Source organism: Cnephaeus nilssonii (assembly GCF_951640355.1).
Source record: "Cnephaeus nilssonii genome assembly, chromosome: 14".
In the NCBI taxonomy this organism is placed as follows: domain Eukaryota; kingdom Metazoa; phylum Chordata; class Mammalia; order Chiroptera; family Vespertilionidae; genus Cnephaeus; species Cnephaeus nilssonii.
Window position 1 is genome coordinate 14605924 of NC_137085.1, and position 24383 is coordinate 14630306.

Consider the following 24383-nt stretch of genomic DNA (forward strand, 5'->3'; position numbering starts at 1 on the left):
GTGGTACCGGGGACCAAACAATTCAGGGTCTGACCTAAATTAGAAGAAGGTAGATCGCACACAGAAATCGTAGAGGGGTACAGCCAGAAACCCAAAGAAAGCAAATATAGGGGGGTAGCTACTGGAGGCCCCAGCTGAGACCCGAGTTACATCACGCATGTGTACTTCATGCTCTAGGTATGTTTTCAAACTGTGCTCCTCAGGACCCTGAGTGTCCTAGGGGAGCCTGGGAGGCCACCATGGGGACAAAGCTTCCACTCGGATCTTTTTACATACTGGACCCACATGTAAAGTTTCATCTGGAAAAAAAAAAAAAAAAAGTGGAGAGGGGTGAGTGGAGGTCCTGTTGCTAAAAAAAAAAAAAAAAAAAAAGGATTTAAAGTTTCTGAAAACCATTTTGCTGTGTAATCAGGTGTCAACAAAGGACCTCTGGGTCCACTCTGGGCTCCTTGCAAAGAACCCGCTAGAAGAGAGACCAGAAGAAGTCAGCGGAGGTCCAGAGTCTATACCAGGGGTTAGAAAACAGCCCTGGGTCAAATACACCCACACCTATCTTGGTGAATAAAGTTTTATTGGAACCCAACCACATCATTTGTTTACATATTATCTATGGCTGCTTTTTACTGCAACAACAGGATTTAGTAATTGAAACAAAGAGCAAATGCCCACAAAACTTAAATATTTAGTCTCTGGCCTTTTACAGGAAAATAGGTCCAGTTCCTGGTCTATCTGTTCTGGTCTATACTGTTCCTTGAACTTCTGAAATACACTGAATTATAAACACGAAGCCCTACCTAATACCCCAACAGGATGTAACGAACTGCAAATACAGAAGAGGTAAAGGGGGCTTAGAGGCAGGTGGGGCCTCGGGAGGCTGGTTCTGCCACCTGAGCCCGTGGCTCCATGATCAGAGGCAGGGCAAGGGGCCGACCCATGGGCCAGAGGTTCCACGAAAGAGAAACACAACAGATTTACAGAATTATAAAATATTTAACGGGTTAGGTGATCTCTGGCATCTGTACAATTCAAAGCAGAAGAGTCTTCCTAGTGCCCTGCCTTAGGAAGAGTGTGAAAGAAACAAAGGAAATTAACCCGAGTTTCCAGCCTGCCTACTTAGAAGAGAAGGAAATGGCAAGTCATATAAGAAGTCATCATTTAAAAAACAAAAATGGCTTTTCCCCAGTCACCAACACTTTCAACAACCCTAGCTTTCCCCAGTGATAAATGACACTCTGAGTGACCAGCTCTGGCCCACCCAGAGTCTCCTCAAAGAAATATTCAAATGTCACCACACTCCGCTTACCACGGCAAGATGACAAACTGTTGCTTAAACCAGGAAACCTTGGCTATGTTTAAAATGCTGCGTAAAGCTTAGCTTACCTTGAGAAAAATTGTTCACCGAAACTGAAGTCCTCTCAGACTCGCTGTCTTGCTTCTGGTCTTGTGAGGAGGAGGACTTTTCGGACATTTCACAATCAGACAACGCGTGCGAGGCCGCAGGCTCAGGAGATTCAGGTAGAATATGTTGGTAGGGTAAGCTGTCTTCCTCAAGCCTTGACCATGGGAGTGAGAAAGAAAGCTAAGATCCCAAGGACCATGCCTTCAGAACACTTAAGATTCCTGGGCCCTTTGCTGTGCTGGAGCCCCTCTGTTTCCTTGGAGCATTTTCAGAAGGACACTCAGAAGACAAAAAGGGCTCAGGGGCTTGAGTTTGGAGCAGGGGGAGCCACCACCACCTGGCTCTTGGGGAGAGACCTGAGAGAGGGCATCAGTCCATGGCACACCAGGCAGATGAGTGAACTATATTACTTGGTCCTCGCAGAAACCCTGTGAAGCAGGGAGTAGGATTCTCACCTAGAGTTGGGGAGACGGAGTCCCAAATAAACTTGCCTGCTGTCTCACAGCTCCCAGGTGACGGGGCTCACATTTGAACCCAGGTCTGCCTGCCTTTGAGACCCCAGGAGAATGAGGGAGACCAACTCAAACTCATGAAGTGGCCTTAGGGGTTTAAAAACCTCAAAACCCTTGTGGCCCAATATCTCCATTCTGGCAATCATCTGGTTATTAACCTGTATTTCCCAAGGGCAACCTAGGCCATGAGGAAAAACATCCTGAACTCTGTAAAAAGCCCATGTGAATCTCCATTATAGATAAGTTCCTTCATTTAAGCTTTTTTTCTCCCACTTTTTCCTATTACTTCTTGTCTCATTATTCATAAACTCAGACAAGAGCAAAGGACTCCAAAGCTGCAATGCATTCATTAACAGGTAAACACCAGATGCAACTTTGCTCAGACAGCGTGATGGATGTGTGGGCTTACCACTGCCTGGCAAAGTGCGGAATGGGCCAAGAGCCCCCGTTTAATTAGCTAGGAGTGGCCCATGTGAGTGCTAAGCCTACAGCTGAAACAGGTAGAACAGAAGGAGAGAAACAAGCCTGTCAGAAGCGGAAGGGTGACACACGGTTGAGGAGGCTCCCTGCCTCCCTCCGCCCATTCTCCAAGAACCACGTTGCCTTTCAGATGGCAAATCTGATCATGTGTAGTGCCAGCTCACCCTCCTCAAAGACTCCCCTCTTCCTACAGAACAAATTTTGGACTCTTAACACAGTATTTGTGGATAAGCCCAACAAGGCCCTGCCTGCCTCTCTAACCTCAACCCTCACATTTCATGCAGCAGCCACACTGCTTAAAGGGGCCACATCTCCCGTGCATCAAGAATGGACACTCGCCTAGCCCTCAATGCTCATCCTTTAGATCTCAGCAAAGACTGTCTCCAGTCTGGGAGGCCTTCCCTGCCCTCCCCACAGCCTGCCAATGGGATGTGATCTGTTATTTTAAGGATGGAAGTGGAGGGTTGAACTGCGAATACTGCAAGGGGAGAGGAGTATTTCTTCTAAAGTTACAGCACTGATAGAAATGTCCCCCAGTGAGCTGTGATCACCTCCCTGCCTGCTTGCTGGTGGCTTTCATGATGCCAAATAAATTCTGCACCCCAGACTGGTCTCTATTCTTCATTTCACCCCCAGGAGCCCAGAGGGCTGCAGTTCCCAGGAAGAGAGAAGTGCCCATAGCCCTGTAGCATTCAGAACCTTTAACAAGAAAACAGAGGAGGGCAAGACCTTGACACTTCCAGTTGCCCAGAGGCAAGCTCCGAGAGTATGCAATCCATTTAGTCCGGGAACATTTTCTGAATCCCAACTACATGCCAGATACCTGAGGTTGGAGCAGGTATAAAGGTATTAAAAACACAGTCTTTGACTTTCAAAGGCAATGTGGAATAATAATAACAGCCCAGGTGTTGGAGTACAACAGGCTCAAGTTCAAATCTCAGCTCTGCTCAACTCTGACCCTCAGGCTCCTCATTCAAAAATGAGAAGAATAATGCTCACCTTGTAAGGCCAGAACTATTGAAAGTGGATGCTTAGGCCGGGACTGACACATACCAAAACCCAGTTAATGCTAGATCCTTTCCTCTTTTGAGGAATTTGGGAGTAAAAGATGAATACAGAAAGTATCACAATACCGTGTGCTAAGTTCTGTAATGTAATTATGTGTCAAGTGCTACAGGAAGAACAACTGATCCTGAATACAGTGGAGAGATGGGAGTGTCAGGAGGAGCCAGTTGGTTTCCATGTGAACTGACTGCCATCATGGTCTAGAGCAGCGGTCACCAACCGGTGGTCCACGGACCACTGGTGGTCCATGAGGTCCGAAAGGTTGGCAACCTCTGGTCTAGAGAACAACAGTCCGAGAAGCATGGGATACATGATGGAAAGGAAAGATGGGTCAGACCAAGAAGGGCCTCAAATGGATTGATTCTGCAGGTACCCAGGTGCCAACAGGAGGAATGTGTCCTCTGGGTCACAGCACCTGGCAGAGAAATGCCACGAGTAACCTAATCAGCTGAATGAAGGCTGCAGGACACACCGCATGGCCCCTTGGTTCAGTGTGGCCATTCTCAGTTTCACGGGTGTTTATGCTTTATTTACAAGAAGCAGGAAACTACCAGGGGGAGGGAGCGGGAATACTAAAAACACCCACAGACAAACCACACCTGCAGCCCTCTTACAAACACTGCACACTCACCTCTCTATCAGTTCACTCTGGGTACTCATGTCCACTCCTACTGATTTTCCTAGAAGCAGAAATAACATTAAGAAAAACATTTTTAAAAGGTGTTCCCTGATGATTTCTTGTTCAGACGTTTGCAGAGACACTATTTCATCTGTTGAATCACTCTTTATAGCAACCCCGGGTATTTAAAGTAGGATTACCGAGAACATGATTAGGACCAAGACTCCTCATACTGTTCGGGCTCCAGTTCTAGCAGGACAGTGACAGCACTGAAGCTAAAAGCAATGGCACAGGTGCAGGTTCTCGGTCCTTCTCTAAAACTCTGATACTAGCAGAACACATGCTCTTTATAGGAAACTAGAGGCCCAGTGCACGAGATTCATGCACTTGGAGTGGGGGGTGGGGGTCCTCAGCCTGGCCTGTGCCCTCTTACAATCCAGGAGCCCTCAGGGGATGTCTGACTGATGGCTTAGGCCCGCTCCACTCACCGCAGACATCCTCAGCGCTGCCGTGGAGGCAGGCGAGGCTCCCGCCACTGCCACTGCACTCGCCAGCCTTGAGCCCAGCTTCTGGCTAAGCAGACTCTGTCACTTCCTGTGTTACCCTGCACTGGGGTAGCTCCTGCACTGAGTGTCTGCCTCCTGGTGGTCAGTGAGCATCATAGCACTGGTCATTCCACCATTCGGTCAATTTGCATATTAGCCTTGTATTATATAGGATAGGATGATAACAGAAGCAAGAAAAAGATCACTGTCCTTTGGGTACCCGCTACGCACGTGTCACTGAATCCAGTCTCTTCCATTCTTTGTCCATGCATTTTGGCATGGGTGATAGGATACTGTGACTGAATTTTTCACTTCGTAATTCTAAGCATTTCTCTTACTAAATGTGCTTTAGAAACATCCTTTTTAATGACCACATTAATATTCCAGTATAGACATGCACATACCACAATTTTGCCTGTCCCATTTTGACATTTAGGTCATCACCAATTTTTCACTTTTATAAAAAAAAAATGAAATAAACATCTTTGTGCATGCAGCTTTATCTGCATTTAAATTGTTTCCTTGGGAAAGACTCTCAGAAGAGGGATTACTAGGCAAAGGAGTATATGATTACCGTTGAAAAAGCCAGTGTCTACAACAGGGGGGATGACAAAGAAAACAAAGTGAAACAAAGCACAGCTGGGCAAAAGATCCTCCTCCCTCTCCTGCAGGTCCTCACTTGCTGTTTGAAAGGAGGCACATGAGCCCAGATTTCAAAGAGACTAACAACTTTATTTGAAAAATACTTCAGAACTCTGGAAACTGCCGACTGAGATGAGCTCTTTGAAGAAACTAACGTGTGGCTAAAGAACAAAACAAACCCTTCCATAGCCATACTTGAAAAATGAGCCTACAATTAAGCTACACCACGCACACCATTTTCAAAACAACTCCTAAAGGAGAGTTCACAACGCCACCGCCCCAGGAAAAGATCACTGGAGATCCGCACATTTGCTTTCTGCCTGTGGTTCCCACGGCTGGAGGGGCCGTCAGGGCTCCCTCTCCACCCGCCATGCCAGCCACTGGGCTGCAGGTCACAGCCATACATCCTGTGTTTATGTCACCTCCCATTGCAGGGCTCTGTGGGCACCAGTCAGGCCTGAGCGACCAGGAGCCGGGCCCTGAGGATGGTTCTTCAATAACCACTGATATTAAAGAACAGGCCTCACAACCATCCTACAGGCCCAGTGTCAGTATCTCCATTTTACAAGAAGTGAAAATCCAGGAGGTCTACTGCTTCCACTCGCCCGCTCTGCCCAATGCACACTCTCACCTCCTTTCCTGCAGGTTCCTGTTTAGCAAGGGACACGGAGACATGCCCACAGTTAGCTCCACCACACATCTACGTCTCCATCCTCTCGCTTACATCCTGCAATGACGTGCTATATGGGCTCCTGGAAGGGGTTCACTGGCCTCTACCATGGTGGGTGCTCCCAAGGGCTCCACCTCTCTGTTCTCCACATTCCTCAAGGGAGGAATCTCTATCTGATTGGGTCAGGTTCCAAGACCAAGGCTAGAAGTTCCGACTGCAAGACCCCCACGAACGGGCAGGGACAACTGCATATCCAAACAACTCAGCGTCCTTCATCTCACACCTGCACTGGGGCTGCTCACCAACATTCAGCGGATGATAAGATTTGGGCCCTACAGACCCCGAGGGGCCATCTGCTGCAGCCCAGCCTCCAAAGAGCTGGGTGTTCTACACACACCGGCCAGGCCAGCAGTACCTCCCGCTTCACACTTACCATCGTTCTCTATGGGCATCCATACACTCCTCGGGAAGTTCTCGGGACAGGGGGCCCTTGGTCTGGGACAGATTTTAAGCATTCACAAACTGATCTTAAAACTATCAAAAACCTCTCCTCAATTCCTAACAAAACTTATGACCAAAGAAGGAAGTGGCCTGATGCCACCAGCAGCATGGGTTCCTCTTCTTCAAATAAGAGATCCTTTGAGGGGCTTGTGATGACTCCACAATTGCATTCCACCCGTTCCCTATCACAACAGTGTTCTTTAAAACCAAACGACAAATTGTTATAGTGGGATTCACATGGAGATCATTACAGCTGATGCCGCGTATTTCTTGGTGGAAACTGGCTGCATGCAAATCACAGGGTACCATCTGTCAGGCTACTCCAAAAGCGGAAGAAGGATGTCATGACAGGACTGCTCCCATCTCTCAAGTAAGTCTTATTGCTACCCCCAAAAGCTATGTGCCAGCAAGGGGACTTCATCTTTCCAAATTAAAGGACATGTAGTTATCAAATCCATAGTTGAATAAGCAAGAGAATTATTATGCAGGACAGACGTGTAATTGGTTGACCCATCTCCAGTTTCCTCTCTGCACTGATCCATCCTTGTACACTGCCACCATTTAAAAAGCTTCTTTTCAAACAGTACTCCCTAGCTCAAAAGCTACCAATTACGCAGAATTAGGATCAAATATCACAACCTGGCAACTCCTACCTGACCCAAATGGGATGTGAACTCAAGTCGGTTTGGGTCCAAAGGTTTGTTCTTTCCATCCCAGCACATGGCCTCCATCATAAGCCCAGATGTGACTGTCAGCTGGGTGCTGCAAACAGCCCAGAAGTAAAGAGAAGGAACAAATTGGCTCTACTCAGGGGTGAACAAGGAAAGCTTCCTAGAAGGTAGACAGAATCTCTAGAATCAGAGAGGTAGTAAAAGCCTTCTAGAAAAGGAACCAGTTTGAATAGAGTCACAGAAGTGGGGAAATGCAAGGCCTGACCCACAGAAACATTTGACCAAGACACCTAACGTGATAGGAGTGTGAGACTCACGACACCAGGGTGGTCAGGAGGTTAGGGTGTGGAAGCCAATGTCTGAGCTCAAATCCAGACTCTGTCACTTCCTGTGTTACCCTGAGCAACTAAATCAACCTTTCTGTTCCTCATTCATTAAATGAAGATAAAAAGTACCTCATAGGCTGAGCACAATGCCCAGAATATAGAAGCACTCCATAATGACCAGCCTTCCTCAGTGTTTCGCCTTTATCATCATCATCATCATTATTTAGAGATTAGTGGGCTGAAAAAGGTAGACTGTGTAAGGCCTTAAAAGAAATGTATTCATCCCTGCAGGCAAAGGAGAGCCAAGGGGAAGGATCCAGCAGCTGTCTATTCATGTGGCTAACCCTGGCGCACCTGGCAAGCACACTCAGGAAAGGAACTATTTCATCTTCTTTGTACCTTCCCCAGGGCTTACTCAAACATACCTGAAGACAAACACTGCCAAACCGATTTAAGCTACTGGTCTGGGAGGTACCATACACAAGGAAATGGTGGGAAACCTGGGACTGCAACACCAGTTCCTGATCTATATTGGGGTCTCCACCCTTGTGTGTGTGTGTGTGTGTGTGTGTGTGTGTGTGTGTGTGTGGTGTGTTTTTTTTTAATTGATTTCAGAGAGAGGAAGGGAAAGGGAGAGAGAGACAGAAACATCAATGATGAGAATCATCGATCAGACCAGGAGAGTGAGATCACCCTGGGCTTGTCAAGGTAAATAGCAGGAAAATAAATCAAGGAGGTGGCTGAACGAGCAAGGGACTGTAGCAGGAGCACACCCCGTACTGGAGATCGAGCCCACAACCCGGGCATGTGCCCTGACTAGGAATCGAACAGTGACCTCCTGGTTCATAGGTCAACACTCAGCCACTGGGCCACACCAGCCTATTTTGAAAATCTAAGTTTTAGACCCTCACCCCAGAAAAGTGCACATACTCACAAAATCTGCAAGGCTCCAGACCTACTCTTGTCAGCTCTCATGACAAGCATTAGGAAACCACACTATCACCCTGCTTCTTGGGTTCTACCAGTCAAATAGTAACAAAAAAATAGCAAGAATGTGCACAAAGACTCCAACACAGTGTTCATTACAATAGCCCCAAACTGAGAGCAACCTGAATGTCCATCTAATGGGGATGATTAAATAAATGATGGTACACTCATACAAAAGAATGCTCGGTAGCAACCAGAACTTACAATGTAGAGTAATGCTTATCATCTATAATTGAACAAAGGGAGAGATTACAAACAGTCCTACTTCCACAAAAAATACAAATACGTATAAAAAAGATCTGAAAATATAAACGCAGGGTGTTCATGTTTTGCGGTATAAATGGTGCAATTACAGGAGCATTTGCTTATCTATTATTCTACAATAAACGTACTGCTTTGTATTAATAAAAAAAAAGACCATATTTAAATTTTTTAAGAACTCATGCTATGCCACTGCCTCAAATATAAAACTAGTCTGTGGTAAGCTCATTTCATAATTCAGGAGCCAGACCTTCGATAGCATCTAAGAAGGACCCACCTCTGTTCCATTTTATTCTCCAAGGAAAAGAGGTGCCATGAGGTTCCCGAGACCTTTGTGCCTTCTGGAGAAGAAAATGCAGTTCTGTGTTTGTGTTGTCTGCCAAGACTGAAATACTCCTGCTTTGCAGGAAACAGAGAGTGCGATCTCCCCGGGCTTGTCAAGGTAAATAACTAGAAAATAAATCAAGGGGGTGGCTGAACGAGCGAGGAAGGGCAGCTGGTGCCGGGCACTCTCTCAGCCCCACCTCCGGGGCCCAGGCGGAGGGCTTGCAGGGGCAGATGGGAAGCACCGGGGGCCTGGAAGGTGCAGCTCCATCTTGAGGACCCGTTATTCTCCAATAATAAAAGGAAAACTCACTTATTTGGAAACCCTTCACCAGAAGAAGGCAGATTCCATAAAGCTGGGAAGCCAATGCCCCTACGCCCTGGCGGCCCTCACAGGCCCCGCAGATCCGGTCCTAGAGAATCAGTCTGCAACCAGCCTTGCTGTTGGGCTCTTCAAAAGATCAAGGAAAAACATTCCCGGGCTCATAGGGCAAGCTACCCCACGTTCTATCTTGGAATTAACTGAACATATGTGGACCTCATGAACCATCTGTACCATAGGAATGAAGAGAGAAGAACTGGGGTCAAATCCCAATTCTGTGACTTTGAGCAACTGACTTTCCTCTGTGAGGGCCAAGCTCCTCCGCCCACCAGGCTGTTCTGGGGACTCAGCCCCCAACTCACAAGCGCAGATCCTCGTGAGCACGCAGGACCTACAAGCCTCGCACTGTTTAACTTAACCCACACGGCTCACACAGGAAAGCCTCTGACGTGAGCAGAGAATGGACTGCCCCGACTTACATTTTGAAAAGATCACTGACTACTGTGTGGAAATGGACAGTAGTGGGACCAGGGTGGGAGTGCGGACCCAGGGAGAACAGGACTGCGATGACCCACGGGAGGTGGCAACGGCGATCTGGAGCTGTGGCAGCAGCAAGGGAGTGACCATTGGCCCGCCTCTGAATCCAGGCTGAAGGGAGAGCTTCCAAGGGGCAGCCCGTGTGTTGGGTACAGACTGATTCACTGATGTCATCGCAGAAACCAAAACTTCTGTGGGTTTGACTGAAATGCAGTCTGAAAATGGATCGCTGGGTTCAGCAAGTGGAAGTTGTTAGTGACTCTGGCAAATGCCATGTGGATGGAAAGCTTGGGATGTCTGAGAGCCCCGAACCAGAGGGTTTAAGAGAGGAAGGGAGACTGCGAAGTAACACTAATGGACATAAAGAAGAGGGACAAAAATAATGACTTCATAGAAGAAATTTAAAAGAATGAAAGTTTTAACTTTGGAACCATCTTAATGTTTTTCATATTCAAAAAATAAAACTAAGTTAAATCAATAAGGACAGGGGAACCCTAAAATTGAATACAAACAGAAAGAAAACAAAAATCTGACTGTATTTCAAGTGAATAACATAACAAGACTGTATGAAAGCAAATAACTAAATTTAATACCTGACTAAATACCCTTAGCCTGAAAACAAAAATAACTATAAACAAATCCTGAACTCTTTTAGGTTTATATTTCACCAGGGTATGGGCAAAGCGATTCTGGAACTCTGTGTGTATTATAGAATTAAGCAAATGAGCAGATATGTTGATATTGTGAGAGCCAGGAGAAGGGAAACACAAATATAGAAGCAAGAAAGCAAGAAATAACACAGTGGATCTGAATAGAAATTGTAAGTACCACTGTGATTTTTTTAATATATTATACCAGAGGTCCAGTACATGAATTCGTGCACGGGTGGGGTCTGGCCCACCAGCCCTGATCCGGGCTGATTGGGCCAGACCAGCAGGGGGGAGGGGACGCAGGAGGTAGGCCACCCAGCCCCGCCCCCGATCAGGGTAGAGGGGCTGATTGGGGGCGGGGCCAGTCAGGGGGAGGGCTATGCCCCCTGCCCCCTGGTCGAACTCCCGGTTGAACTCCTGGTCAAGGGGACAATTTGCATATTAAGCTTTTATTATATAGGATAGGATACTTTTAAACATACATACTTTTTATACATACATATATAGTTATATTGTGTGTATCAGTGTATGTATATGTATGTGAACATATATCTTTGTTCTGTTGCTAGAGGACCTAGAAACAATTACACACCAGTAGCAATAAACACAGCCAGCACCAACTCTTGGTTTTTAAATGGCATTGCCTTTTACAATGAACCAGGGCTACTTAGAGAAATGGCTGATTCAGGGGAAAAGACAGAATAAAATGAGCTTGGAGCCCTGGCCAGTGTGGTCCAATTCCCAGGCAGGGTACATTACCTAGATTGCAGGTTCAGTCCCCAGTGGGGCTGGGTATGGCAGGCCACTGATCCATGTTTCTCTTATACATCGATGTTTCTCTTTCTCTCTCTTTCTCTCCCCCTTTCCCTTTCTCTAAAATCAGTAAAAACATATCCTCCAGTGAGAGAAAGAAAGAAAGAAAGAAAGAAAGAAAGAAAGAAAGAAAGAAAGAAAGAAAGAAAGAAAGAAAGAAAGAAAGACAGACTGGAACATCTTTTGGGCTAGGAAGTGCCCCCCAAAAAGATGGAGACATGTCAAAAGGAACTGCCACCTGCCAATTCTGGAACAATTTGAGTATTAATATGAATGATAGAATGGATAACACATAGTCCACTGAATAAAAGAAGAATCTACAAATCAACACTGATAATAAACAAATAACAACTATATAAGTAAAAGGAGTTAAAGAAAGAATTCATCCTTATAACAGATGCCACCTAATAATAAGTGAAGGAATGATGGCATTAGAAAAATGGGGGGTGAGGGCATATATGGGATTGGGGTGGGGGGGGCAATGGTAAGATATGTACACATATAATACCTTAATAAAAAAAATATTTAAAAAAAGAAAAAATGACCATGATAGCATCATCACAGTGATAAATGACTAAGGCAAGAATCCTCAATGGATGGTAAATCCCATGGATAAAAGTCTGAAGAGGAATGAAATACTTCAGAGTTGCAAAGTATCCCTCATTAGTTACTTTTACATTACACAGGGAAATACTGTAAACCACAGTGAAGAAATCTGACAGCCATTACCTTAACTAGGAATTAAAATTACCACTACCAAAAATGGGACAGACTGATATCATGGACCTCCTTAACATGACACCATGAGAACACCTGCCAAAGCCACCCAATGCACCTAATCTAATCAAGAGGAAACAACCGATAATCCCAAAGTGAGAGCGGCCCGAACTCCTGAAATTTATCATGAAAGACGAAAGGTGAACTACTCCAGACTACAGGACACCAATGAGCTGGGACACCTAGATGTAGTGTGAGGCTGGATCCTGGATCAGGATCGGGAATAAAACGCTCATAAAAGACATATTTTTACTACGGTATGATTCCATTTACATGAAGTTCAAGAATAGACAAGACTAATCTAAGGAAAGTCCAGAACAGTGGTTGCCTGTGGGATCATAAAAGACATTACTGAATCAATTACTGAAATTTGTCTATAGACTATATATTAGAAAATACTTTTCCTGATTTTGATAATTGTGGTTAAGAGAATGGTCTTGGTCTGAAGTATCTAGGGAGACTGATGACACATGATATCATCAATCCACTCTCACAGGGTTAGGAAAAAAATAAGGTGTGTGTGTGTCTGTATATATCCTATCCTATATAATAAAACGCTAATATGCAAATCGACCAAACAGCAGAACAACCAGTCGCTATGACATGCACTGACCCCCAGGGGGCAGACACTCAATGTAGGAGTTGCCCCTGATGGTCAGTGCACTCCCAACAGGGAGAGCACCACTCAACCAGAAGCCTCACGGCTGAGCCTCTCCCACCTCTGCTGCAAGCGGGCGGTAAGGAGCGAGGGGTCCTGGACTGCAAGAGCCCCAGATTGCGAGAGGGATATCTGACTGCCCCCTGAGGGATGGGGCCTAAGCCGGCAGGTGGACATCCCCTGAGGGGTCCTGGACTGCGAGAGGGCACAGGCCAGGCTGAGAGATGTCCCCTTCCCCCCAGGGCATGAATGTCGTGCACTGGGCCTCTAGTATAGGTGAGAGAGAGAGAGAGAGAGAGAGAGAGAGAGAGAGAGAGAGAAAGAGAGAGAGAATGATAAAGCAATGTGGCAAAATACCAACCACTGACAAGGCTGCATGAAGGGTATACGGAAGTTCTTTGTTGCAGTCTCAGAAAATTGCAAATTATTTTTTAAAAACATTTTAATATAGTAATATTTATTAAACTAGTAATATTTATTGAAGTACCTAGCATATGACAAATGGTTAGCAAAGGTTTTTTTTCATCCCTCTTCTGACTACCTCTGGCCTTTGAATATATATAAATATATAATCTTTATTGTTGAAAGTATTACATATGTCCCCTTTTTCCCCTCCATTGACCGCTTCTAGCCCCCTCCTGCCTCCTCCCCTCCCCGCTCGCAGGCCTTCACGGCCCTATTGTCTATGTCCATGGATTATGCATATATGCATACAAATTCTTTGGTTGATCTCTTCCCACCCATCCAATTGAATATATTTTTTAACCAAAAAAAGTTCAGCCCTAGCCGGTTTGGATCAGTGGATAGAGCATCGGCCTGTGGACTGAAAGGTCCAGGTCCGATTCCGGTCAAGGACACATGCCTGGGTTGCGGGCTCGATCCCCAGTAGGGGGTGTGCAGGAGGCAGCTGATCAATGATTCTCTCTCATCAATGATGTTTCTATCTCCCTCTCCCTTCCTCTCTGAAATCAATAAAAATACATTTGAAAAAAAAACAGTTTAGATTTTTTTTCGTTTATTTGTTGTTGCCAATATTTAAAACTCATGCGTTTTTTACCAAAACAACAACAACAAAACACCAATTTCCGTCTTCTCTTATGGATGAACCAACCACCATGTGGCAGGTGCTGAGGGCAGCACTTCCCCGCTGGCTTCACTTGTGTGTCCCACCAGCCAGCCCGAGGCAGGGCCCCAGGTTTGGAACATGGAACGGTCACTGGGAGAAAGAAGCAGTCAGTGTGGTCCTGTTGTCACCTCATCAGAGCACAGGGTGGAAGGTACATGGGGCCAAGGAGTCAGTTCCCCCTGGGCCCTCCAAGAAGCCCCGGGTCGATTACTGATGTGCCTTAAGACTCGAGTGCCTCGCCCCACTTACCATTGAGAAACAGCTTTTCCAATTTCTCGAGCAGCTCGGCACATTGATTCAGCTGTTCCTGGAAGCCCTCAGCCACATAGTAGTCCACATCACTGGCCTGCAGCAACTCCTCAAATGCCTTAATCATGGTGCTCATGTGTTGACGATAAATGACACAGATGTCATGGCTATCCTTGATCTGCTGCCGCTGAAGGGAGAGCTCCCTGGCTTGGGACTGAACTAATGAATTGTATCTGATAAAAGGGGGAAAGAAAATGCTTGTGCCATTTTAGAATTGAATTTTTGTGACCTTAACACTAATTGGAAAAATGACAGAGCACAATTTTTAAAAGCCTGCAGCTGTACAAGTATATATACTTTTAGAAAAATTGAAACTGTACAAGGTCACTCCTTCGATTTCAAAACAGCTAACAAATGCTGGAACAAAGGTTCTTCTGCAATATTTTTAACCTTATGAAGCCCCCAATTAAAGTAAGATTGGCAAGGACTCAAGAGAACAATCAGTTTCCATACACTCTTCAAAAACCCTATTCCGAATTGTAGAAACAAGCGCCCAAGGGACAGGGAACCCACCACAAATTCCATGAAGAACAAAACAGAAACTGTAGGCAGGAAAACAGACAGGACTCCCTCGTCTCAACCCAAAGGCCAAGGAATAAGCAGGATCCCAACTACCATTCATGGAGGGTCTATGGCGTGTTTGTTAGTCACTGTAGTGAGTGTTTTTTGTAAGTTATCTGATCCTCCCAATCTTCCAACCAATGTATGAACCTCCCCTTTTACAGAAGAGGAAACTGACTCTCAGAGACACAAAGTTAGTTAAACGGTGAAGATTTCAGACTCAAACACAGCTCTGCCTTCAGAGCGCACGCCCTATTATGCCACTGTACTGGGCTTCCCAGTAAGCCCTCAGGTACTGGGAGGCACTGAGGAAAACGTGGCTCACAGAAACTGGCCACAGTAACCTGGCTCCAGAGCGGCTGGCAAAGACACTGAGCCCTCGTCAACATGTTCCCCCTCCCTAAAATGTCGACAGTGTGTGGGACTGGTGACCACCTGCCCTCAGTTTGCACATACAATCATGTGGCAGCAGTACTGCAGGTGGGGGCCAGTTGAATGGATGATAAAGGACACGAGTATTAGAGTGGTCACTGTGGGCTGGGACTCAGGCAATGTCTTTATGAATCTTAGGCAAGTCAAGGCAACCTCCAGGAGGCTCAATTTCTTCATCTATAAAAACACATTTAATAATGCCTTCTCCTCGGGTGATTTTGAGGGTTAAATAAGAAAAGTGCCCAATGGAAGGTCTGACACAATGGCCTTTCAATAAATACAAGCTTCCTTCCATCTCAATGTTTGGAAGTCTTGAAAAATTCACTCTGGCTCCTGACAATTCAGAACTATGTGTTTGTCTCAAATTAGTGACGAATGAAGGTCAACTTTACAAATGATCCCATTTTTGCCAGATCTCATGAAGCAAAGCTGTATGTATCTAGGCCCATAAAACATATCTTCATGACCTAAGAATTCTTCTCTTTCCACACTGGCTTGTTTCTTTAAGATGACCTTAAATGGTAAAGATGGAAAATATTTTTATTCTTCCCACCTGCCTAGGACATTTTTCAGTTCTGCAGCACAGTAAGTAAAAGCCAGTAATAGTGTCCAGAAGTGAACACTGCCATTCAGCAAACATACTATAAATCACAAGTGACTGGTATAAAATGTTTACTGAGGCCCCAACCAGGGGAAGGCAAAATCTGCCCTGACAATTGCAGAGGATACAAGATTTGCATGTGTGCAGGCACTATTCTGTGTGGCCTCACATTTAGCTTCTGGGCAGGGCCTAGCTGCCTGCACCCCACCACCAAGCCTTCCACAGTACACACCCCACTCATGGCCCCCTTCAGCTCATTGGCTCCAACCTAGTGGCAACATAAGGAAACTGGAGGCTTAAACAATGGGATGTACCTTGAGGGCGAGAGATCTCTGAACTTATTCTGCAGGTCATGCACTTCACTGAAAAGTTCCATGTTCAAATTGTGCTCCTTCTGCAGCTCACATTCCTGGTCTCCCAGCTGCTGCTCAAGGCTCTCCAGCATCCTGCCATCAGCCATCTCTGGGTCCGGCGGATGGAGGATTTGCATGTGTTTCACATAACGTACTTGGTGCAAACTTGAAAAGGTCATTTCTTCTTCATCAGTATGACCCTTGGTCTGGTTGGAGCCATCCTGAGCCCCTTCTGTCCCACACAAAACTGTGATGATGGCCTCACTGCACTGGGAATGCTTTTGAAGCTGAAATATGAAATTCTGGTAGCCCTCGAGCTCAGTTTCCAAGGAATAGATTTTCTGTTTCAAGTTTTCTGTATCATTTGAGGTATCGATGTTCTTACACTGATCGGTTCCAATCACACTGACTTCAGTGGGAAGCTGACTCTTAGAATTCAGGTAAGCAGCTACTGAAGTTGGGCTCTGAAAATCTTCAGACGGATTCTCTTTGCATGTTGGCAAGATGGCAAGGTCACTGGGTTGGTCAATTTCAGAGTCTAAAAATCAAGCACATTTATGTCAGTGTATCTCCTGTGCTGAAACCCATCCCCTCTGTCCTTCCTCACAGCACTGCTGAGCTGAGACCACTGCAAGGGCCTCCTAACAAGCCCCCTGACTGCAGTCTTCCCTCTCACCTCTCACCTCTCACCCCAGCCTCTTCCTCAGAGCGACTGTTCTAAAAAGTGAATTTAACCATGGGAACCACCCTCCTGCCAACAAATACTGAGAGGAACACAAAGATACAACAGGGAAATAAAAACACTGGGGAGGCAAAATGCAATTTATGAGATAATATTAATCTATTGAGCTGCCATAACAGGACATAAAAAGCATAAATATACTGCAGCTTGTCTGAAATGGTTTAAGTTCAGGCTCTCAAAAAACTATGAGAAAATGATTTCCATAGACTCATGCCCACCTTTCCCAAGAGAGAGGCCCCAGGACCTTCTGGGAAACTCTGGAAGGAAGTAGCACATGGTTGAGGCACCCTGGGGTCTCAACAAGAAATAAAAACATTGGTAAGTGCAAATTGGCGAGCCCTGGACAAAGTGCCAGGCCTATGTTTGGCTGAGTCGCCTTTGCCATAAAATCTTTCCTCTCTGAAGTGCACCCTCCCCCCGACCCAGGACCCACATTGATTTAATTATCTGCGCCCACCCCGAGACCTGGAGTTCTCAGGAGGCAGAGACGGTCTCTCATTCCTCTCTCTCCTTACCCAGTGCATGAGGCCGGGGACACAGCAAATGCTCAGGGGACATCCACTGAACCAGTGAGTAGATGCCTGCATGGGTAGATGGATGGATGAAGAGCAGGGAAAGGAAGGAGGAAGGGAGGGAGAGAAGAGGAATCCTGCCAAAGGCCAACTTATCTTGAAACCGAAACTAAGGTAAAGCCAAGATAGAACCTAAAATTATATGGAAAAATACCTCTGGCTACAGATCATTCTAAAAATCCACAGACGAAGCCAGAAAAAAAGCCCAGGTTCAAGTCATCACATCTGGGGCACCGCAGGCAATCCCAAGTGAGGGGAGCAGTGACCTCGCAAGACCTGTGAGCACCACAAGTCCCTGTATTCAGACTCAGAATAAAGTGAAAACAATAGATTCATTTTCCTTATTGTGTTCCCTCAATTGTGTATTTGTCAAGAGTCAAGATTAATCACTGCAATTCATGAAATTTATACTCGAACTTATTGCAATTCTAAACAACAAGGCTGACATTTCCAGCAGTTCAATCGGCCGTTCATCTAGCTTGCGGAGAAGACATTTTTCTAGGTGCTTACCTTTCTGTAGCGTTTTGTCTGGCGCTGGGCTCCCCTCCATCATTGCTTCAGCCAGAATTAACTTTTGGTGAAGTTGCTTGTTGCGAATTTTAAATTCCTTCAGCTCCCCCTGCAGCTCCAAGATCTGAGCCTGCAGCTGGGCCACCACCTCCTGCGCGGCTGGGAGCCGATACACACTTCCCAATGACTGGGATGGTTTTATCAGGACGGGCAAACGGGACTTCTTAGCATCCTGAAAACATACACAGAGACACAATGAATACACTTCCTGTGGTCACATAATCAGCCGTCTCGTGCCAACCTTATAAAACTGAATTCAAACCACTATTCAGACTTCTGGTTCCTATACTGGCATCTGTGTTTGCCTCCCAGTCTGCAGAGCTTGTATCTTGGCAAGTCCCTCCTCTGACCAGCAAGTGCCAAGCTTTTCCTCCTCGACACCCTCTTGGCCATGACCCACTGACCCTCTCTAGACATTCCAGATGTTCAGGATATGGCAGTCCTTTTGCAACACAATCTTCTGAGAAACATTTTCTTCCTCCTGGCCTATTTCCTCACCTCCACCCATTCCTCAATCTAGGCCAATCTGCCTCCCACCCCTGCTAGTCCACCAGCACCACCTCTTACTACAGTTTTCAGTGGCTACTGAGTCACTAATCCAATAAATATTTCCCAGGATCAAAGCTTGGGACCTGCCTATCCTAGACATCTTCATTTTCAATGGCTCACGGGCACTCCAAAGTCAACTGAGAACTCAACTCTTCAATACCATCACCCCATGTCCCCAAAGCTACACCACTTAAAAAGTCTCTGTCCTGGTGACTCACACCACCGTCCACTTATAGCACAACCCAAAACCTGGGAGTCCTTTTTAAACTTCCCTTTATATTCGTCACACACTTTCATCACTCACCAGGTTCCATTAATTCCACCTCCCAAGTTGTCTCTGAATTCTTTCCACTCCCCTCATCCTCCACTACCACCATTCAACTCCAGGACGCCCTCACGAGGCACTGCCACAGCCTTCTGAGTGGTCCTCCCAACACTCACTCCTGCCCTTTCTAATCCACTCTCCATGCTGCAACAGAAAAGGCAAACTACCATCCCTCTCCTCTGCTTAAACTATTTTACTGCTTACCAGTTGCCTTATGACGAAGGTCAAAGTCCTGACCACAGCCCACACTGAGCATGACCTGCAGCCTGAGTTCCTCCCTCTCTCCCACTTCCTAACTGCCAAATACTCACCCTCTAACAGTTCTTCAAAATCATAGGCTCCTTCCACTCAGAGCTTAGCGTATGCTGTCTCCTCTGCCTAGAACTCTTTCTTGCCCATCCCCACTTCACCCACTAATCCCAATACGTTCATTAGGACTCCGCTCAAATGTGCCTTGCTCAGGAGAATGGGCCTTGATTTCCAAGACCAGGTCAGATCTCCCGGTCATACACTCACTGCCGCCTATGATTCTCCTGGGAGAACATTAGTACCATTATAATTAAATGCCTATGCAATTCTTGTTCTTTGTCTATCTTCTGCTCTGGCCTACAAGCTCCAGGGTTCAGGGACTCTGCAATTCTTGGTCACACTCTATTCACAGTTTCCAGCACAAGAACTAGTACTCAGTGGGTACTCAATAACGACTTGTGGAATGAACATGCAAACAATAACTTAAGAGGCCAAAAGGGTGCCTTTCAAGTGGGAGAATTTTAAACATATTCACACTCTGAGGAGAAGGACTGAATCTGGAATATAAAAGAACTATTAAGTCCTGGCGAGTGTGGTTCAGTTTGTTGGACGTCACCCTATGCACCAAAAGGTTGCCAGTTCAATCCCCAGTCAGGGCATATGCCTGGATTGCAGGCTTGATCCCTGGTAGGGGGTATGTAGGAGGCAGCGATCAATGTCTCACTCTCCTATAATTGTTTCTCTCTCTCTCCCTCTCCCTTCCTCTTTCTCTAAAAATGAATTAAAAATCTTAAAAAGAAAAAAGGACTATTAAAATTCAATAATAAAAACACAAATAGATCAAATTAAAAGATGGGCAAAAGATCTGATAGACATTTCTCAAAAGAAGAAATATATATGGCCAATAAGCACATGAAGAGATGCTCAATATCATTAGTCATCAGGAAATATAAATCAAATTGCAATGAAATGCTGCCAATCCTACTCATTAGGACAGAGATAATAATAAAAAAAGATAATAAAACAAGTGTTAGTGAGGATGTAGAGAAACTGCAACCCTCACACATTGCTGGTGAAAATGTAAACTAGGAGCAGTTGCTTTAGAAAACAGTCTGGTAGTTCCTCAAAACGTTGAACATAGAGTTACTGTGACCCAGCAATTCCACTCCTAGGTATAAACCCAGGAAAAATGAAAACATGTATACTCACCAAAACATACACATGAAAATTCACAGCAACATCCTATCTAATGAAAGAGTAATATGCAAATTGACTGTCACTCCAAGACACAAGATGACCACCCCCATGTGGTCAAAGATGGCTGCCCCCATATGGACACAAGATGGCCGCCACAAGATGGCCTGCAGGGAAGGGCACTTGTGGGCAGTTAGGGGTGAGCAGGCCAGCAGAGGAGGGCAGTTGAGGGTGACCAGGCCGGCAGAGGAGGGCAGTTGGGGAGACCAGGCCAGCAAGGGAGGGCAGTTGGGGGGGACCAGGCCTGCAGGAGAGGGCAGTTGGGGGGACCAGGCCTGCAGGGGAGGGCAGTTGGAGGCGACCAGGCCAGCAGGGGAGGGCAGTTAGGGATGACCAGGCTGGCAAGGGAGGGCAATTAGGGGTGACCGGGCCAGCAGGGGAGGACAGTTAGGGGCAACCAGACTGGCAGGGGAGGCCAGTTAGGGGTGACCAGGATGGCAAGGGAGGGCAGTTAGGGGCAATCCGGCCAGCCGGGGAGCAGTTAGGCGTCGATCAGGCTGGCAGGGGAGTGGTTAGGGGGTGATCAGGCTGGCAGGCAGAAGCGTTTAGGGGCAATCAGGCAGAGGCAGGCGTGCAGTTGGAAGCCAGCATTCCTGGATTATGAGAGGGATGTCCTACGGGTGGTCGGACATCCCTCAAGGGATCCCAGGCTGGAGAGGGTGCAGGCTGGGCTGAGGGACACCCCCCCTCCCACCCCCACCCCGTGCACGAGTTTCGTGCACCGGACCTCTAGTTATTCATAATAGCCAAAAAGTGGAAACAGTCAAAATGCCTATCAAATTAAATGTACCATCTCCACACAGTGGACTATTGTTTGGCAATGGAAATAAAGTAGTGATACAGATTATAGCATGAATGAACCTTGAAAACATTACGCTGAATGGAAGAAGCCAGTCACCAAAGACACATATTCTATGATTCCATTTGTATGAAAATCCAGAATAGGCACAGCTAGGGGTAAACAGGTGTGGAGAAATGGGCACTGATTGCTAATGGGTTCAGGGTTTCCTTTGGAATAATCTACATGTTCTAAAATTAATTATGGTAATGGTTGCTCAACTCTATGAATATATTTTTCAAAACCCACTTTATTATATACATTCAGTGAATCAATTGGAGGATATATGAATTATAGTTAAGTAAAGCTATGCTATTTTTTATTTTTTTAAGTGGTGGTGAAGGAACCTGAGAGGAAAACAAGAAATATTTGGGATCCTGGGAATGAGAAAATCAGCAAGGTCTCTCAAGAAGAAAAGAAGAAGAAAAACCCCTTCTTGCACATTCTAGGATATAAAATGCTTCCAGGCATTCTCCCAGAATCCTCAAGTAAACTGTATTCCCAGAGCTCAGAGAATAATAGATATTATCATGCCTATTTTCCAGACAAAGAACGGAGATGCCAAACAAGCAGTCAATGTCATACAACAAGGTTGGACAGATGGACCTCAAACAAGCTCTTCAGACTCTACTGCTCAGTTCAGAAAAGGGAGGCTCTTCTGCCCTGAAATTCCAGAGGAGAGAGAGAACAGGTTCAAGGACAAGAGCACTTGTGGTGGTGAAGGGACTATTTGGGAGGAGGTGGATGCCTCATCATAGAGGACTGGAAAATAACAGTCATTTGCTTGGTCCTCTGTCTCCACCGATCTTTATTCTTGGATCCAAATCTGTGTGTCAGATGGCAGCAGGAAAGCTATCTGCAAGTGCACAAATGCCAAAGCCAATTCCAGGCTGGAAGACTGCTGTCAGTCAACCTAACGCCGGTTCTAAAATAACACTGCAGAAAATGCTACCTTATGGACGCCGAGCAGATTCCCACCTACCACCTTATGGAAGATGTCATGAAACTTCTCACCTGGCAATGGAAGGGAACAGGAAAGCGCACACACTGAGCTCCTACCATGTGCAAGGCACGGCCACACATGACCTCATTTAGCTATCCATCATGCCAGCCTCAGGTTCTAGGTCACACTGATCCCATTCAAGTCACTGAGAAAGATCGGGTGACTTACACAAGGACTCAAAGTAGCTAAATGTCAGGCCCGATGCAATCACAGGTATATCTGTAAAGTCCATTCTCTTGCTTCTAAAACCAAACAACCGGAATTATATCCATCTCCTTGTTTCACTGTTGAACTGCAATGATGTTCTTTTCAACAAGATACCAGAGTTCTGGCTTAAGCCTTAGGATTACTGATTCATTGACCAACCAAAGACCCCAAAGAAAATCATTAAATTTTCTTCCACTTTGCATAGAATGGAGGCCACTATGGTGATAAGATGGCTCCACCCCTCCTGAGAAAGGTAGGTTTATAAGAGCCCCGTCTACTTGTAAAACAGGAATTCAGTTTTATATCCTTCTCCTCCTCTTTTTAAAAAAATATATTTTTATTGATTTCAGAGAAAAAGGGAGAAGGCTAGAGAGATAGAAACATTAATGATGAGAGAAGAATCATTGATTGGCTGCCTCCTGCACACCCCACACTGGGGATCGAGACCACAACCTGGGCATATGCTCCGACCAGGAATTAAACCATGACCTCCTGGTTCATAGGTCGACGCTCAACCACTGAGCCACGCCGGCCAGGCACTTCTCCTCCTCTTAACAGCTGAGTCACTCTGGACAATTTTCTGAGCCTTTCACAGAAAGATTAAATGTAATGATGTATGGACAGATATCTAGCACAATTCTGGCACAAAGAACAGACACAATAAAATAAGCACATTTACCTTTGTTTTGAAGATACAAGCAAATAGGATAATTCCAAACTAAAAAAGATTTTCAGCCCTCACTGGTTTGGCTCAGTGGATAGAGCGTCAGCTTGCGGGTCCCAGGTTCGATTCCAGCCAAGGGCACGTGCCTGGGTTGTGGGCTCGATCCCCAGTGGGGGGCATGCAGGAGGCAGCCGATCCATGATTCTCTCTCATCATTGATGTTTCTATCTCTCTCTCCTTCTCCCTTCCTCTATGAAATCAATAAAGAAATATATTTTTTTTAAAAAAAGATTTTTAATACATTCAGGGAAATTAAGTTCATTCAATTACCCAAACTTCCTGAATATAGAATGATATCTCCCATACAAATGGGGGGGGAGGGGCGCGCGGGACCTAGTTTTCCTAATATGTAGGTACAAACTAAAGGAGCTGGGGCAGATGAGAGCATTTCTATTTTAGCCAAATTGCACAAATTTGCATCTCGAGCACCGTTAATATAATAGCAGTGTCTTTTCATATACAGTGTGTGTGTGTGATAAACAAATAGGTAGGGCTGGGATGGGGAAGGAGAAAGGGGAAACAATGGTGATACTTTAGGGAAGGTTAGGACAGACACACACCCCCAAGCAGAGGCCAGGATAAGTGCAGGCAGAGGGGGACACCAGGTTTTATATAAACCCAGTTTCAGACAAACACCGGTGATTTTAAGTGTTCTCTTTGTATAAAATAAGTAATGTAAAGAGAAACTCACTTTGTCAGCCCCACGGGGGAAGGAAAGAGGGCAGGCCTGACGCCCTGCCGTCCCGCCCAGGCTCTCCGGCTGGTAACCCGTGCTGAATGCGGCAGCTGGCAGTGTCTCTTCCCAAGCCTCTCTCGTGCCTTCGTGTTTGAATCTGAGCAGGTCACGCTCCGTGGCCATGGTCTGCACCGAGGCATCTTTCAGCTCCACCCTGGACGGTTCCTCCACCTTTACTAGCTGGCCGCCCCTAGGCGACTTCAGCTCATCATGGGGCTTGGAAAAGGAGTTGGCTTGGATGAACTGTCTAAGTTCACCTCGTAGCTGAGCAGCCATCTGCTTAAGTGTCTTCTCAGTTTCAGCCTCAAGGTGTTCTCCGGAAACTTCCTGCTCTGGCAAGCAGATTCGTTCCAGGAGCAGTTCACGCAGAACTTTCAGAAGGTCCGGCCTGTTTTTCCAAAAGAGACAGAAGTGGGAAAACTAAGCTTCTGCTATGGCCTTGTTCTCTACCAGCTTTCCCAGGGTGTCCTCAC

General features: G+C 46.0%; 1 protein-coding gene across 2 annotated transcripts in view; it reads right to left on the reverse strand.

Annotated features, from left to right (window-relative positions):
- CDK5RAP2 (CDK5 regulatory subunit associated protein 2) overlaps positions 1-24383 on the reverse strand; it is a 156614-nt gene that overhangs the window by 29583 nt on the left and 102648 nt on the right. For both annotated transcript variants that reach the window (XM_079789850.1, XM_079789849.1), the window contains exons 21-26: positions 23866-24298; positions 17966-18197; positions 16103-16679; positions 14135-14367; positions 4088-4136; positions 1381-1553 (exon numbers count right to left, since the gene is read on the reverse strand). In XM_079789850.1, coding sequence (XP_079645976.1) covers positions 1381-1553; positions 4088-4136; positions 14135-14367; positions 16103-16679; positions 17966-18197; positions 23866-24298 — 1697 coding nt within the window. The remainder of the gene's footprint in view (positions 1-1380; positions 1554-4087; positions 4137-14134; positions 14368-16102; positions 16680-17965; positions 18198-23865; positions 24299-24383) is intronic.